The following is a 14400-nucleotide window of genomic DNA, read 5'->3' as shown; positions in this document are numbered from 1 at the left end:
TGTTGTGATTGCTTGTAACGATCCAGGAAAAGGGGAAGAGCAAAAACAGACAGATGAATAGTGACAGGCAGTGAAAAGATACTTTGAGAAGAAATATTTGAGCCTTCAACAAGCTACTCACTAGGACTGAACGACAGATGGAAAATTTCTACAGCAGCTACTCAAATCCAGAGGGAGGGGAGGACACTCTCAGAATGGACCAGTTTGATGCACACTTCCCAATGGGAACCAGGGGAAGTAGTAAAAAAGAGAGGCATGAGCACAGGATTTGGCAGCAAATTAATACTTTTTTAGTAGTCATTTCAAAGATTAAGCCTGGCTTGACATGCAAAAGTATAAGCACATTAAAATAATTTCACTGTCAGTTTACTTGGAAGCTCAAGCTAAAAAAAATAACTTATTTTTAAAATCTAGGTTGTAAATATATTCCCTTTAAAACAAATATCTTTTGCCAGGCTAATACAAAAGATCAGGTTACACTAAGCCCCCTGGCTTAATCCTCATGGGAGAGGTATCTAGAACACAGGTTTTCCTTAAAGATCTCTGTTTTCTTATTATTTACTTAGTGCAGAGAGTGTCCCTCTTCAAAGAGAGGTACTCAGAAAGATTAGAATTTTAACCAGTCCTCTAGATTTGAGGGTTTTTGTCTTCTGACTCAGAACTAATTTTTTCCTCTTGGAAATACTGTCAATATTAGCTCTAGTTCCTAACAAAGCTGACTGCTAATTTCTCTTCCTGTGTTCAGATTTATTTGAACCAAGGCAAAAGAACCCTGCTAAAAAGAGTATGCTGACTTCTAGAGGAGAAAGAATGTGTAAGTCTATCCCAAAGGCTCCTTCCACTTGGTTAAATACCAAAGCATCTCCTTCCACTCTGGTTAAGGGGTTACTGGAAATCAAGAGAGTTGTGAGTACAGAAAAACACTTAGAAATGGTAAAGAGAGCATTAACATTAGTAACATTAGTACAAAATTTTCAGTACCACATATACTAAGTATAGCAATTATAATGGTATTATATAGTAATCCATGCACTTTACACATTCAAGAGCAAGCATAAACCCCAACTGGGGTCAAACTTTCTCCCTCTCTTCTCTGATTTAGGGCCTTTGATTCTGATGCAAATGTTTTCCTACGAAAGTGAAGAAAATAATTTCTTACCCTGGGCATTTCATGAAGACCAAAGAGAATCCATTTACCTAAGGACCCCAAATTGCTTTAGCTAGGTTACAAGGAAACTGCTCTGCCAGCTTCAGGTGGCATAAACACTACTCTTAAAGAGTGGAGCAGTATAAGGCCCTTCTCATCCCCATGCTCTAGGGAAGATTTAAGCCCCAGTGGTCTAAGGATTGGTTTATGCATATAACAAATTCACTTCTCTGTGATCTAGAATGGAAGTACTTGTACACCATTCTTAGAACTGAGAAAACAGTCACTAAAAACTGTCTTAGTAGCAGGTAACTCTCTCACAGATCCCCAGTTGAGAAAGGCTATTCTAAGTAACTGCCCCTGGTCAGCTGAAACAGCATAAACTGGGATCCAGCCCCATTTGGCTCCTAAATGCTGAGACAGAGAGGGCTTTGAAAGTGTGCACAGTTAAAAACTATTAAAAGTCAAAGCTTGGTTACTGGAGGAGTGAATAATAAGCTCCCTGGTACTAGCAGTGAGGAGAGGGCACAGGATCCACAGTGCCTGTGCCTACCTCTTCCTGCTGGCATGGCTGGTCACATCTGGGTGTACTTCAAAAAACCTAGCTAGTCTGACGAAAAACTGCAATGGCAGAAGCCCTTAGGAGAACAGAGTAGGACTGCCCTATCTCCAATACAATCTTGTTTCTACCACTTCTTTCTTGATTCTGAACCTTTGAAAACTGCAGAGCATGATGCAGAGCTTTTACTTTCCAACTGTCCTCATCTTCCCCTTGGCTTGTTTCCATACTACATGAATCTTAAATAACTGCTATTACAACATTCCAAATGTTGCTCCCAGGAATCCAAATTTTCAACTTGCTGTTTATTAATGGTTAGAACAGCAAGTATTAATATCATACTGCTCCAGCCCACCACAACACAAGGAGTTGGGAAAAGTTATCAACTTTCTTTGTTACCACAAAGAACCAGGTAAAGACCTACGAGGAGTCCTTTTCACAAAATGGAAACAGTGCTCTGTGGACTAGCCATGGACTTTTCAGAGTCCAATCTCTAAGAGTTTTTAAGGCAACAAACAAGTAGAAACAATTTAGCAACTGCTAAATAAATCTAACTGGGCAGAGAACTATAGCATTTAGTTTCATTTCCCTACTGCATTTCTCAACAAAGCACTTCCATTTTTCTAGTATGTCAATCTCATAGGTACAACCCTTTCTCTGCATTTAAATTCTCAATTCTCCTCTATACAGTCCTAAAAATTTAAATTCTTATCCCCAAATTAAGATACTGTATATAAACTATGAAAGGAGGAATTATCCCAACTACTCAAAATCTACAAGTTATTTAATTTTTCATCCTGGAAGTCTGCCTGTTAAAAGGTTTTCTGGACATGAAAATCCTTCCTCCAACCCTCATTCTCTTTACAGTAGACGGTATATAATAGAAGGATTTTCCTATTTCTAAATGAAGCCACAGGATCTAAAAGCCCTGTTTCCCTGTACTAATCTATTCCCCAACTTCATTTCTGTCAAAGATTTTTCTTATTTTAGTGGAAAGCTTGATTCTTAAATACTCCCAACAGTACAAAGACTGATTTAACTAAGAAGTGGAATTTTCTTAAAATTAAATTTTCTAGAGCAACCACTTTCCTGAGAATACTTCTAACGTGAACCATCAAAGCACATTTAATATCTTCAGAAACAAAGACACTATTAAATGAAAACAGAATACTCTAAATTTTTCTGTTCCAACTCAACTACCCTCACTATTTTAAGCAATTGCAGTTTTGCGCCAGACACAACCAGGCTGTCCCCTGAACTTGGGCAGCTCACCAGAAATATCCCAAACGCGCACAGTCTGGTCCAGGCTGGCTGACACGACCAGGTCTTCTGAAGGGTGGAACTGAGCGCACATGACGTAATGATTGTGCCCTGTTAACACACTGCAAGAGGGAAAGAAAGACAACACCAAATCAGAGGCCGGAACCAACAGGCTCCCACATGTCAAACGCCATATTCCACACCGAACAGGTGCACGTCCAAATACACTCTTTTGGAGGCCAAGGCAAGTCATCCTAACAATTCTGAATTAACAATAATAAGCAGAGTCGGCTGTTTCAAGCTTGGCTCTCTTCTCGCTTGTAATGTTTCAGTGTTTATTACTAGTTTCAAAAGAACTGAGACTGCACAGCATTCCTCTCATTAAAGATGCATTAAACTATCAAAATAAATGAAATCTTATTCATACTAAAACTATCTGTTAGCTTTTAAGGGGGTATCCCTTTTAAAGGACGTCACTTTAAATGGTCCTTACATACTTATCAGATCAGTACATACTTATAAAAAGCTCTATAACCAAACACTAGGCAGGACAGAGGTCTAGACCCTGACTCAGGTTTCTCGGAAACAGAACTGAAAACCAGCTAAAAATTTTGTCCCAAAAGCCTAGCTATATGACTTCTTTCCCCTGGAAAGAAATGATCAGAAAATCCAGGTTCACATATTACTAATGACACTGCTTCTGTATTTATCTTTTTATATACAAGAGTGTCTTACAATCAGTAATTAATCAGCAGACATAGCCCATTAGGGACAGGAGATGATTGTTCTAAAGAGAAGCTGATTATAAGAAAACTAGAAACGAAGATTTTTTTGAGCTCTCTGTCTCCTGCTTTACCAGACACAGGTTCTGGACTGCCAATTCCACACTCGGATGGTCTGATCATCTGAGGCACTCAGAATCCAAGGGTATTCCTGAAAAATATTTCAGACAAAGGGTTTGAACATTAACAGACGTGTTCTTCCAGGTTCCATTTCTCTCTTTGGAGGAAATATTTCATTGTCTGACATCTCAGCTAGTCTCTAACTGATTCTGAGTTACCAGGCTAGTGGTCTATTCCTCCTTACCATGCTACCAGCTCTTCCCAACGTTGGTACTTTCAACTATAAGGTTTAAGAGTGGAAGCAAGACCATGATAGATTCTCAGAGACAAATAGTATAATATATATTTACAATTACTTTTACATATGTGCTTATGTATATGTGATTTATATTTATAAACAGTTAATCTTGTAAATCAAGATCCTGTGAAAGGATCTCTACTTAACTCTAAGATTGGAATATTGTTTTAAAGTCTGACTTGTCCCTGCCAGACCATCCAGTCTCAAAAAATTCCAGAGTCTCAGAGAAGAAAGCAGAAAGTAACATGTAAAAACAATTCATCCCTTCTACAGTCTTTAAACTTTTTAAGAGAAGGAAGTATTTCTTAGTCACAGTTGTCTCTCCGGTGTTTAGCAGAGAACTTAACGAGCACAAGTAAGCACACACTTACTAAACTGAAAAAAATAAAAGGAAGTAAGTTTTTCGTAAGTTCACAGCTGAATGGTAACTTGTTCTGGGCAAGAGTCTTCAGTGAGCCCTTCGTGGCAATGACAAACAGTTCCTTCTGAATAAGTTACCTATTGAATGGTTGTCATTCTCAACTATTTCAGCTATAATTTTCACATTCATCTTCTCCTATTCTACCCTAATTCTTTTTAATTTTAAAAAAGGAAATAGAGTGTAATTAGCCCAGAATTTATTGTTTATTTTGTTATACTTTTTCTTACTTAATTCAAGAGACTTAAGTTTACTAAAATAGTACAAGTTAATTCTAATAGCATATATTAATAATTATAGAGAAATCCAGTCAGGATGGGATGAGATTAAGAGGCTGGGAGTCTTAATCTTTAACTCAGTATCTGTCTGCTATGAAACCTAAAAATCAAAAAAGGTAGTAAACTTGGCTCAGGGAACAGCCTCTACCAGACCCTAAAGTCCTAGGATAAAAAGCACATGATTGTCAATGCTTCAAAACATTGGTTAGCATCAAAATGACATCTTATCTTGACATTCCTCCAAGAAACACCTACTTAGTAACACCCCACATGTGATTAGCCTGCAAACTTCTGTTTGCCAGTTCAGCAAATTTAAAATCAAATCTCTACTTTTCCTTACAGAGAATCAATGCCTTCCTCATAAAGGCCACTGAATCCAATTAAATTCAAATATAACCCCGAGTGCTTCCTCTTACAGAAGCAAACAAAGCAGAGAGGCCGACACTCCACAGATCCTAGAAGAATCAATAATGTGATTCTGTCATCAAAAGCAATCTTCAGGAGCATGGAGAAGATTCCTACAGGGAAACTGAAGAATGCTCCAAAGCTAGAGCTACAACAGTTACTTACATGATGAAAAAATGTAGTGCGGATGTAGTCTAAGTGCCCAAGCAATGTGAAGAGACAGCGCCGAAGCTTGTAATTCCACACCTGCAAAGACAAAAATTCAACTAAAGGAATAAGGACATAAAGTTGTGAGCCTCCGTAAGGCCCAGGTTTCTCAATAAACAAGGTGGGATTTATCTTTTGGCATCTTTAAATAGGTAGAAATCTTGACAGGGAATCTTGTTTAAGGTTGGAGGGGAAAAGACTATGAATGAAAATGTAAGTCAGCTACACATGTGTGGGGAGAGGAAAAAGCAAGGCTAAGGAAACCTAAAAGATAAAATGATGGAAAGGTTTTTCTTTTTTTCTGGGAAGAAATCATGTCTATTTAATAAGACAAAATGTTTATCTAAGGCTCAGCTTGAAACTCTTCTACTGAATAATTGTGTTCTTAGCTTGAATACAGACCCCTTACTTGGTGCTTACCTATCACCTTAATTGTGGGTAAAAAAAAGTAGGATGGATATGACTTCAAAGGAAACAATAATATAACATATAGCATCATCTTTTGTTAGGCTTGATGGCAAATGATGCCCATACATTCATGGTCTGTACTCACCTATCATGCAAATATACTTTAACTCAACACTATGGAAAATACAACATTGCTCAGATAGACTGAGCTAAGCAGAAAAATATCATATTTAGATAAGAAGTTAAGACAGCTATCCAAGTATCAGGCATCGATGGACACAATTGAGAAAGACGCTGAAACCAAGACCATAAATGTAAGACAGCTCACACTTCCCATCCAGAAAAACTCCCAAAAGTATAAAAAGAAAACAGATGCCTTTTTTCCTTCTATAAAATTTAATGCTTCTTCCGTCTATGGGGTCGCACAGAGTCGGACACGACTGAAGTGACTTAGCAGCAGCAGCAGCATAATCTATCCAGGCCAGCCTATTACTATTTTTTCCTATTTTCACTTAAAAATTGTTTTCTTTCATAAATCACAAGTGATCCATTTCCTGTAACAAATTTGAATAACCCCAAATCCAGCATTTCCAAACAAGAATGTAAGCTCCCTAAAGGCAGGGTCCTTGTCCATCATGCTCAAAACTACACCCCCAGCATCTAATGTAGCAGTTAACACTTAATAGGTGCACAAAAGGGATGTACAGCAGAAATGAGAAAAGATAAATAACACAAAAAGTGAAAATATTAGAATATCCTCACCTTCATCTGTTGAGTCATCTATAAATAAATACACATGTATACAGTGGAGTTTGACTTTCACACAAAAATTAAGACTATACCATAAATACTATTGTGTTAACTAGCTTTTTCCCCCTTATAGAGTTCAGTTTTTTAAACTTTCATTATTTCTTGCTTCAGATCATCTTGATTCCTTTATAGGCCTCTATCAAGTTCCAGAACTATGAATTCTGAAAGACCTATAGGGTTTTTAGACCCGAGCCATTTGTGATTCCTATCTTACTCTGTGTAAATCAGGATTATACTAATGCTACATTTATCTGGGTGTAGCAAAAAATATGATGGTCCACAAATATGACTTTTCAAGATGCTCCTACTTTCATCAGAGAAATATAAATCCCAGCATGACAGCACTACATACCCATCAATTAGCTAATTTCTTTATTTAATAACATCTTTCAGATATAATTCAAATCCCATATAATTCACCCATTCTAGAATACAGTAGTTCTTAATACATAGTTATTTAACCATTAGCACAATCAATTTTAGAACATTTCATTACCACCAAATGAAAACTATACCCATTAGGAGTCATTCCTCATTTTCTCCCAATCCCCTCAACCTCCAGACAACCATTAATCAACTGTCTCTACTGATTTGCTCTACTGATCTGAACACTGCAAGTAAATGAAAGATAATTCATTTTCAAAAGTACTAATGACTTTGGGAAAAAATTGTTTTCTTAAATGTCACTCAGTGTTTGTCTTAAACAGATCATGAAGAACCCAAGTTAACCATGCGTAATACTCAGTGGTCATCACTTTTCTAGAAATAAGACCAAGGAGAGACAGCCTGAAGAGCTCCTGAGGTCCATCAGGTGGTCCAAGCTTCCACTGCCTGCCTCCAGGATCAGTGCCTAAAATCTAGGAAGGAGCTGTGCTCCCTGTCATTCTAATGCACATTTTCTCTACTGATAGCTGTCACTCCTCACGCCTGTTACATAAGTCCTACTGTATAATTTATAGCCTCCTAAGGTAGCTTCTGAAAAAGATTATTTTTTTCCATGAAGTAAATTTCTCTGGTGTGGTTGGATACGTCATCTCCTCTGCATTTTTAATGTCACGGCCGAAGCTCACACTGTCCCTTTCGCACACGGACTTTTGTAATGGTCTCCTAACTAGTATCTGCCTCCAGTCTTGCCTGAGTCATCCAATCTTCTCTCTATATTGCCATTTAAGTAACCTTTTTTATTTTAAAAGAAGTGTGAACCTGGGGGCTTCCCTGGTGACTCAGTGGTGAGAAACGGCCTGCCAATACAGGAGACACAGGTCCGATTCCTGGTCCGGGAAGATCCCACATGCCACGGAAGAACTACGCCTGTGCACACACTCAACTCCTGAGCCCGTGCACTATAGAGCCTGCGCCCCAGAGCAAGAGAAGAAACCACAATGAGAAGCCTGCACATAGCAATTAGAGTAGCCCCCACTCAAGCAACCAGAGAAAAGCTTGCACAGCAACAAAGACCCAGTCCCGCCAAATAAATAAGTACGTAAACGTGAATCTAGTATCACCCCTCTATTTAAACTCCTTTAATGGTTCCTTGTTATTTGTATGATAACATCCAAACTTCTGAGTACTACAGAGAGGTCCTCCATAATCCGGCCCTTCTCATCTTCTGCTCCTCTCACTTCTTCCAGATTTTATCCAAAACTAATTATAGTTTCTCAAATGTATCCAGCTATGTCATGCTTTTTGTTCTTGTACTTAGATTGTCCTTACCCATTTCACTTTGTTTATCTATGGTATATTCACTAATCTGTACATGTCATTATTAGGGTGTATATTTAACTCCTCCACTAGAATAAAAGCTCCTTGAGAACAGAGGCCATTTCTTATTTACTTTTGAATTCTAAAAATAAAAAACAGCATCTGCAACATAGTAAGCATTCAATAAATGTTCACTGGATGCTCTGGATAACGTCAAAAGCCTGAGCTCTATACAAATGAGACATCTGGTTTTTCAGTCCCTTCTGTGATTCCCAAACTTCACATTGCCTGTCCTTTACTCCCAGTCATGACAAGCCCGCTATACCTTAATCTTATAGTCATCTCCTCCAGAGACAAACAGTGGCTGCTGCTTATGGAAGTCAATGCCTCGTACTGGACCTAGGGAAGAAAGCAGGCAATACATGTTAAAAAGACAGTTATGCTTCGAGTCTCTAAGGTGATTCTTATTCAGAATTTTCCAGTTCTATCCCTCCCATGTTCTTTAATCCTAAAGAAAGCTTAAACTACTCCAGAAGACAATACTTATATTTCTTTTAGCTTCTTCCTAGAAACTGTTATCTTACCATCATGCTCATCAAACTTGTCAATGAGGGTACACATCCGATAGTCCCATAACTGGATGACTCCATTGTGTAAACTGGTCAGGATCCAGGGTCTTTTGGGGTGAAAGCTGAGTCCTGGATTAAAAAAAAAAAAAAAAAACAACGATCCAATGAGCAAAGCCCCACAATATCACCTCCTGCCAACTGTGATAAGAAAATGGGACAGCTAGGTAAAAACTGGGTTCATATATTCATTCACTGGATGCCACACATTGTGACTTATATGGTATCATGTGTTGGATTTTTTTGTTATATTACCTTAAATACTGCTGGGCTCTGATTTAGGATGCAGTCACTTGGAATTAGTTGATCCTTTTGAGGCATGCTTTTTAAGTTTTGGATGGGTCCACAGCAGCCTTTAGCCTAGATCTAATCTGGCATCACTGTTAAAGCAATACCCTTTTGAGATTTCTATATGATGCCCTATAGTATTAGGAGGTCTATACTGGCCAGTGGGAACACAAATTATTCCCAGCTCTATGTGAGCTCCACGGATAGTTCTGCCTTCTCCTCTCCAGTGGTTCTTTCCCAGGCCTTGGTTTATTTCCTCACATGCATTAGTACTCGGACAAAGGCCTGACAGGATCCCCTGCAGAACTTCAAGTTCCTCTGTGCAGTTCCTCTTCCTTCTCTAGTATTTTGTCCAGCAAATTCTAGCTATCTTGGCTTCCCCGAACTCTAAACTCTGTCTTCTCAGTGAGACCACAGGGCTCTTCTCCTCCTCCCTGTACTTCAGCCTGGAAACTCTCTCCAGGTAACAAGCTAACACAATCATAGGATTCATCTTGATTCTTTTTTTAAGTAATTTTACTTATTTATTTATGGCTGTGCTGGGTCTTTGGGGCTGTGCAGGTTCTTCTCGAGTTGCGGTGGGCAAGGGCTGCTCTTCATTGCAGTGTGCAGGCTTCTCATTGCAGTGACTTCTCTTGTTGTGGCGCACAGGCTCTTGGGCACACGAGCTTCAGTACTGAGGCACATGGGCTCAGTAGTTGCGGCTCCCAAGTCCTAGAGCACGAGCTCAACAGTTGTTAAGCCTCACGGGCTTAGCTGCTCTGTGGTATGTGGGATCTTCTCAGACTAGGGACTGAACCCGTGTCTTCTGCATTGGCAGGCATTCTTTACTACAGAGCCATGAGGGAAGCCGGACTCATCTTGTTTATTTCCCTTTTCTCAAGAGTCATTCCCATGGAGTAAGAAATGGCAACCCATTCCAGTATTCTTACCTGGAAAATTCCACGGACAAAGGAGTCTGGTGAGTTACAGTCCATCCGGGTCACAAAAGAGTTGGGACATGACTGAGTGACTGAACAAGCAAGAATCACTCTCCTGCACCGCCTGTTTTCCAATGTCTGAAAAACTTTGGTTTCACACGTTTTGTTCAGTTGTGCAGGTATTTAAGGTGGGACGATAAACCTGGTCTCTGTTACTCCATTATGACTGGAAATGCGAGTCCACAGAAGTTCGGAGAGTATACTTTCAGGTTTTTAATGCAATACATATTGTTTTATGAAACTGGAGATAACATTTTAATGTTTTACAAACTTGATTTCACTTAACTACATATAATGTATCTCATAACATTTTAAGTACATCTAGACTTAGCCTCTTTCTTTTTAATGACTGCAATGTACAAATATACCACTTTTTAAACTATTCTACTAATGGGCATTTAAGTTTTTTCCCCTTTTATCTACCAGAAAAGATGATCCAATGAAGATGTTTCCACACATAATCCAGTCTGTTTGTATTATTACTGATTTACACTAAAGACTAGAAATCAGATTTGTTCAGGAACAGGGTATGTACATTTAACATTTTGGTAGATACTATTTGATTGCAAAAAGACTGTATCAACATATAGTCTGACCAAGTTTCTGAAGGTACTAAGAATGGGATGTTATCAGTTATTTGTTATTTTGTTTTAGTACTCTAACATCACTTCTTTCATTACTAGTGAGGTAAAGAGTATTTTCATTTATTTATTTAAAACTTTTATTTCTTCTTCTAAGCTGTCCATTTTCCATTAGGTTGCTCATTCCCCACTCTCCTTCCCATTATATACAGGAACATTCATTAATAGATATTAACTCTCAAATATCTTGATATTCCCTCTCTGGCCAATTTTCTTCCCTATGCCCGATAAGGAAATTAGGAGCAGAAGAGAAAGCTCTAGGATTATAAAGACACATTTCAACCATCCAGGAATTCTTAAGGGCACTCTTCTTTATGATCAAGATTCCCAAGAGACAAAGAAACTTCTCAAAACTTATTCTCACATTAACAATGGCCTCCAGTTTTTGAGCTATTGAGTCTACACCAGTCATCTTTTATATACTTTCTCATTTTAATTCCTTCTAAAAAAGAATGTTAATTATTCATGTATTACAGATAAGGGAATAGATTTAGAAATGTTAAGTTGCCCAAAGTCCTGCAGTTCATTACTGCTGCGGCTGCTGCTAAGTCACTTCAGGTGTGTCTGACTCTGTGTGACCCCATAGGCAGCAGCCGACCAGGCTCCGCCGTCCCTGGGATTCTCCAGGCAAGAACACTGGAGTGGGTTGCCATTTCCTTCTCCAATGCATGAAAGTGAAAAGTGAAAGTGAAGTCGCTCAGTCGTGTCTGACTCTCAGGGACTCCATGGACTGCAGCCTACCAGGCTGCTCCGTCCATGGGATTTTCTAGGCAAGAGTACTGGAGTGGGTTGCCATTGCCTTCTCCAAGTTCATTACTGAATGTTTCAGAATTCCAAAGTAAGCCCATATGACTCCAAATAGCAAGTTTCTAACCACTTTGTTATGCTGCATCTTTTATAAAAAAATTTTATATTAGTAAAGAGTCAAGGTACAAATATTTTCCCCAAATCTCTGCCTCTGCCATTCTAACATTCTAAGAGACTACTATTGCAGTATCAGTTGTTTGCAATCCACCTACATTCAGTGACGCACAAGTTTTAGAGCTGTCATATTCAGGAAATAAAAATAAAAGACGTCCCATTAAATTTGAACTTCAGATAACCAACAATACTAAAATGTTACTTGCTTTTTATCTGAAATTCAAATCCAATTCAGTTCAGTTCAGTTGCTCACAGTTGCTCAAGAGTCTTCTCCAACACCACAGTTCAAAAGCATCAATTCTTTGGCACTCAGCTTTCTTCACAGTCCAACTCTCACATCCATACATGACCACTGGAAAAACCATAGTCTTGACTAGACGGACCTTTGTTGGCAAAGTAATGTCTCTGATTTTTAATATGCTATCTAGGTTGGTTTTAACTTTCCTTCCAAGGAGTATGTGTCTTTAAATTCCATGGCTGCAATACCATCTGCAGTGATTTTGGAGCACCGCCCGCCCCCCCCAAAAAAAAAAATCTGACACTGTTTCCACTGTTTCCCCAACTATTTCCCATGAAGTGATGGGACCAGATGCCATGATCTTCGTTTTCTGAATGTTGAGCTTTAAGCCAACTTTTTCACTCTCCTCTTTCCCTTTCATCAAGAGGCTTTTTAGTTCCTCTTCACTTTCTGCCATAAGGGTGGTGTCATCTGCATATCTGAGGTTATTGATATTTCTCCCAGCAATCTTAGTTCCAGCTTGTGCTTCTTCCAGCCCACCATTTCTCATGATGTACGCTGCATATAAGTTAAATAAGCAGGGTGACAATATACAGTCTTGATGTACTCCTTTTCCTGTTTGGAACCAGTCTGTTGTTCCATGCCCAGTTCTAACTGTTGCTTCCTGACCTGCATATAGGTTTCTCAAGAGGCAGGTCACATGGTCTGGTATTCCCATCTCTCTCAGAATTTTGCAGTTTATTGTGATACACACAATCAAAGGCTTTGGCATAGTTGATAAAGCAGAAATACATGTTTTTCTGGAACTCTCTTGCTTTTTTGATGATCCAGCGGATGTTGGCAATTTGATCTCTGGTTCCTCTGCCTTTTCTAAAAGCAGCTTGAACATCTGGACGTTCAAGGTTCACGTATTGCTGAAGCCTGGCTTGGAGAATTTTGAGCATTACTTTACTGGCATGTGAGATGAGTGCAATTGTGTGGTAGTTTGAGCATTCTTTGGCATTGCCTTTCTTTGGGATTGGAATGAAAACTGACCTTTTCCAGTCCTGTGGTCACTGCTGAGTTTTCCAAATTTGCTGGCATATTGAGTGCAGCACTTTCACTGTATCATCTTTCAGGATTTGAAATAGCTCCACTGGAATTCCATCACCTCCACTAGCTTTGTTCATAGTGATGCTCTCTAAGGCCCACTTGACTTCACATTCCAGGATGTCTGGCTCTAGGTCAGTGATCACACCATCGTGATTATCTGGGTCGTGAAGATCTTTTTTGTACAGTTCTTCTGTGTATTCTTGCCACCTCTTCTTAATATCTTCTGCTTCTGTTAGGTCCATACCATTTCTGTCCTTTATCGAGCCCATCTTTGCATGAAATGTTCCCTTGGTATCTCTATTTTCTTGAAGAGATCTCTAGTCTTTCCCATTCTGTTGTTTTCCTCTATTTCTTTGCAATGATCGCTGAGGAAGGCTTTCTTATCTCTCCTTGTTATTCTTTGGAACTCTGCATTCAGATGCTTGTATCTTTCCTTTTCTCCTTTGCTTTTCACTCCTCTTCACAGCTATTTGTTAAGGCCTCCTCAGACAGCCATTTTGCTCTTTTGCATTTGTTTTCCATGGGGATGGTCTTGATCCCTGTCTCCTGTACAATGTCACAAACCTCCGTCCATAGTTCATCAGGCACTCTGTCTATCAGATCTAGTCCCTTAAATCTATTTCTCACTTCCATTGTATAATCATAAGGGATTTGATTTAGGTCATACCTGAATGGTCTAGTGGTTTTCCCTACTTTCTCCAATTTTAGTCTGAATTTGGCAAGAAGGAGTTCATGATCTGAGCCACAGTCAGCTCCCGGTCCTGTTTTTCCTGACTGTATAGAGCTGTGAGATGAGAATAAAAGTAGCAGTACAGGACCCGGGAGAGGGGAGGAGAAAGAAACAGGGGGCGAGCCAAACGAACCTCCTGCGGTGCGTTAACACTGCAGTTAAACCAAATCCCAAGGGCACACTAAAGGCGACCGGACTGCAGGTGAATCGCCCGCCAGGCCTAATAGCCTCCCTCTGTCTCAGGTTCCTCTAGGTTCGTACGGTGGGCCCAATTCAGCCCGTTAAATCTTCCCTCTCTCTTCCGCAGTGACAGGGCTGCCCCGACATCCAACCTCCGCGCTCCCTCTTTTAATCTCCATTACCTTTAACCCGCGCACTCTTGGTCTCAAATTTGGTTAGCATCCTTCAGGTTCCGAGCTGTTAATCCGAGTCCTGACACTCCCTGCCGCCCTATGGTTGCCTCCACGTCAGCGTCCCTCCGCATCGACTCCCGGAAGTTCCACGGATACGAACTTCCGGCCCCAGGAGCTCCGGGCCATAGAGACGGAGCC

General features: G+C 39.7%; 1 protein-coding gene across 2 annotated transcripts in view; it reads right to left on the bottom strand.

Annotated features, from left to right (window-relative positions):
• Window positions 1–14340, bottom strand: part of COPA (COPI coat complex subunit alpha) — a 44073-nt gene extending 29733 nt beyond the window's left edge. The window contains exons 1-6 of one of the 2 annotated variants that reach the window (XM_005203443.5): window positions 14212–14340; window positions 8918–9031; window positions 8659–8732; window positions 5373–5453; window positions 3823–3899; window positions 2979–3088 (exon numbers count right to left, since the gene is read on the bottom strand). In XM_005203443.5, coding sequence (XP_005203500.1) covers window positions 2979–3088; window positions 3823–3899; window positions 5373–5453; window positions 8659–8732; window positions 8918–9031; window positions 14212–14251 — 496 coding nt within the window. In that variant the 5' untranslated portion in view covers window positions 14252–14340. The remainder of the gene's footprint in view (window positions 1–2978; window positions 3089–3822; window positions 3900–5372; window positions 5454–8658; window positions 8733–8917; window positions 9032–14211) is intronic. The other variant, NM_001105645.1, reaches the window with a different exon arrangement.
• Between the last annotated feature and the right edge of the window lie 60 nt (window positions 14341–14400).

Source organism: Bos taurus, chromosome 3 (genome assembly GCF_002263795.3).
Source record: "Bos taurus isolate L1 Dominette 01449 registration number 42190680 breed Hereford chromosome 3, ARS-UCD2.0, whole genome shotgun sequence".
In the NCBI taxonomy this organism is placed as follows: Eukaryota; Metazoa; Chordata; class Mammalia; order Artiodactyla; family Bovidae; genus Bos; species Bos taurus.
The sequence above is the reverse complement of the archived record's forward strand: the minus strand, read 5'-3'. Positions and strand labels throughout refer to the sequence as shown.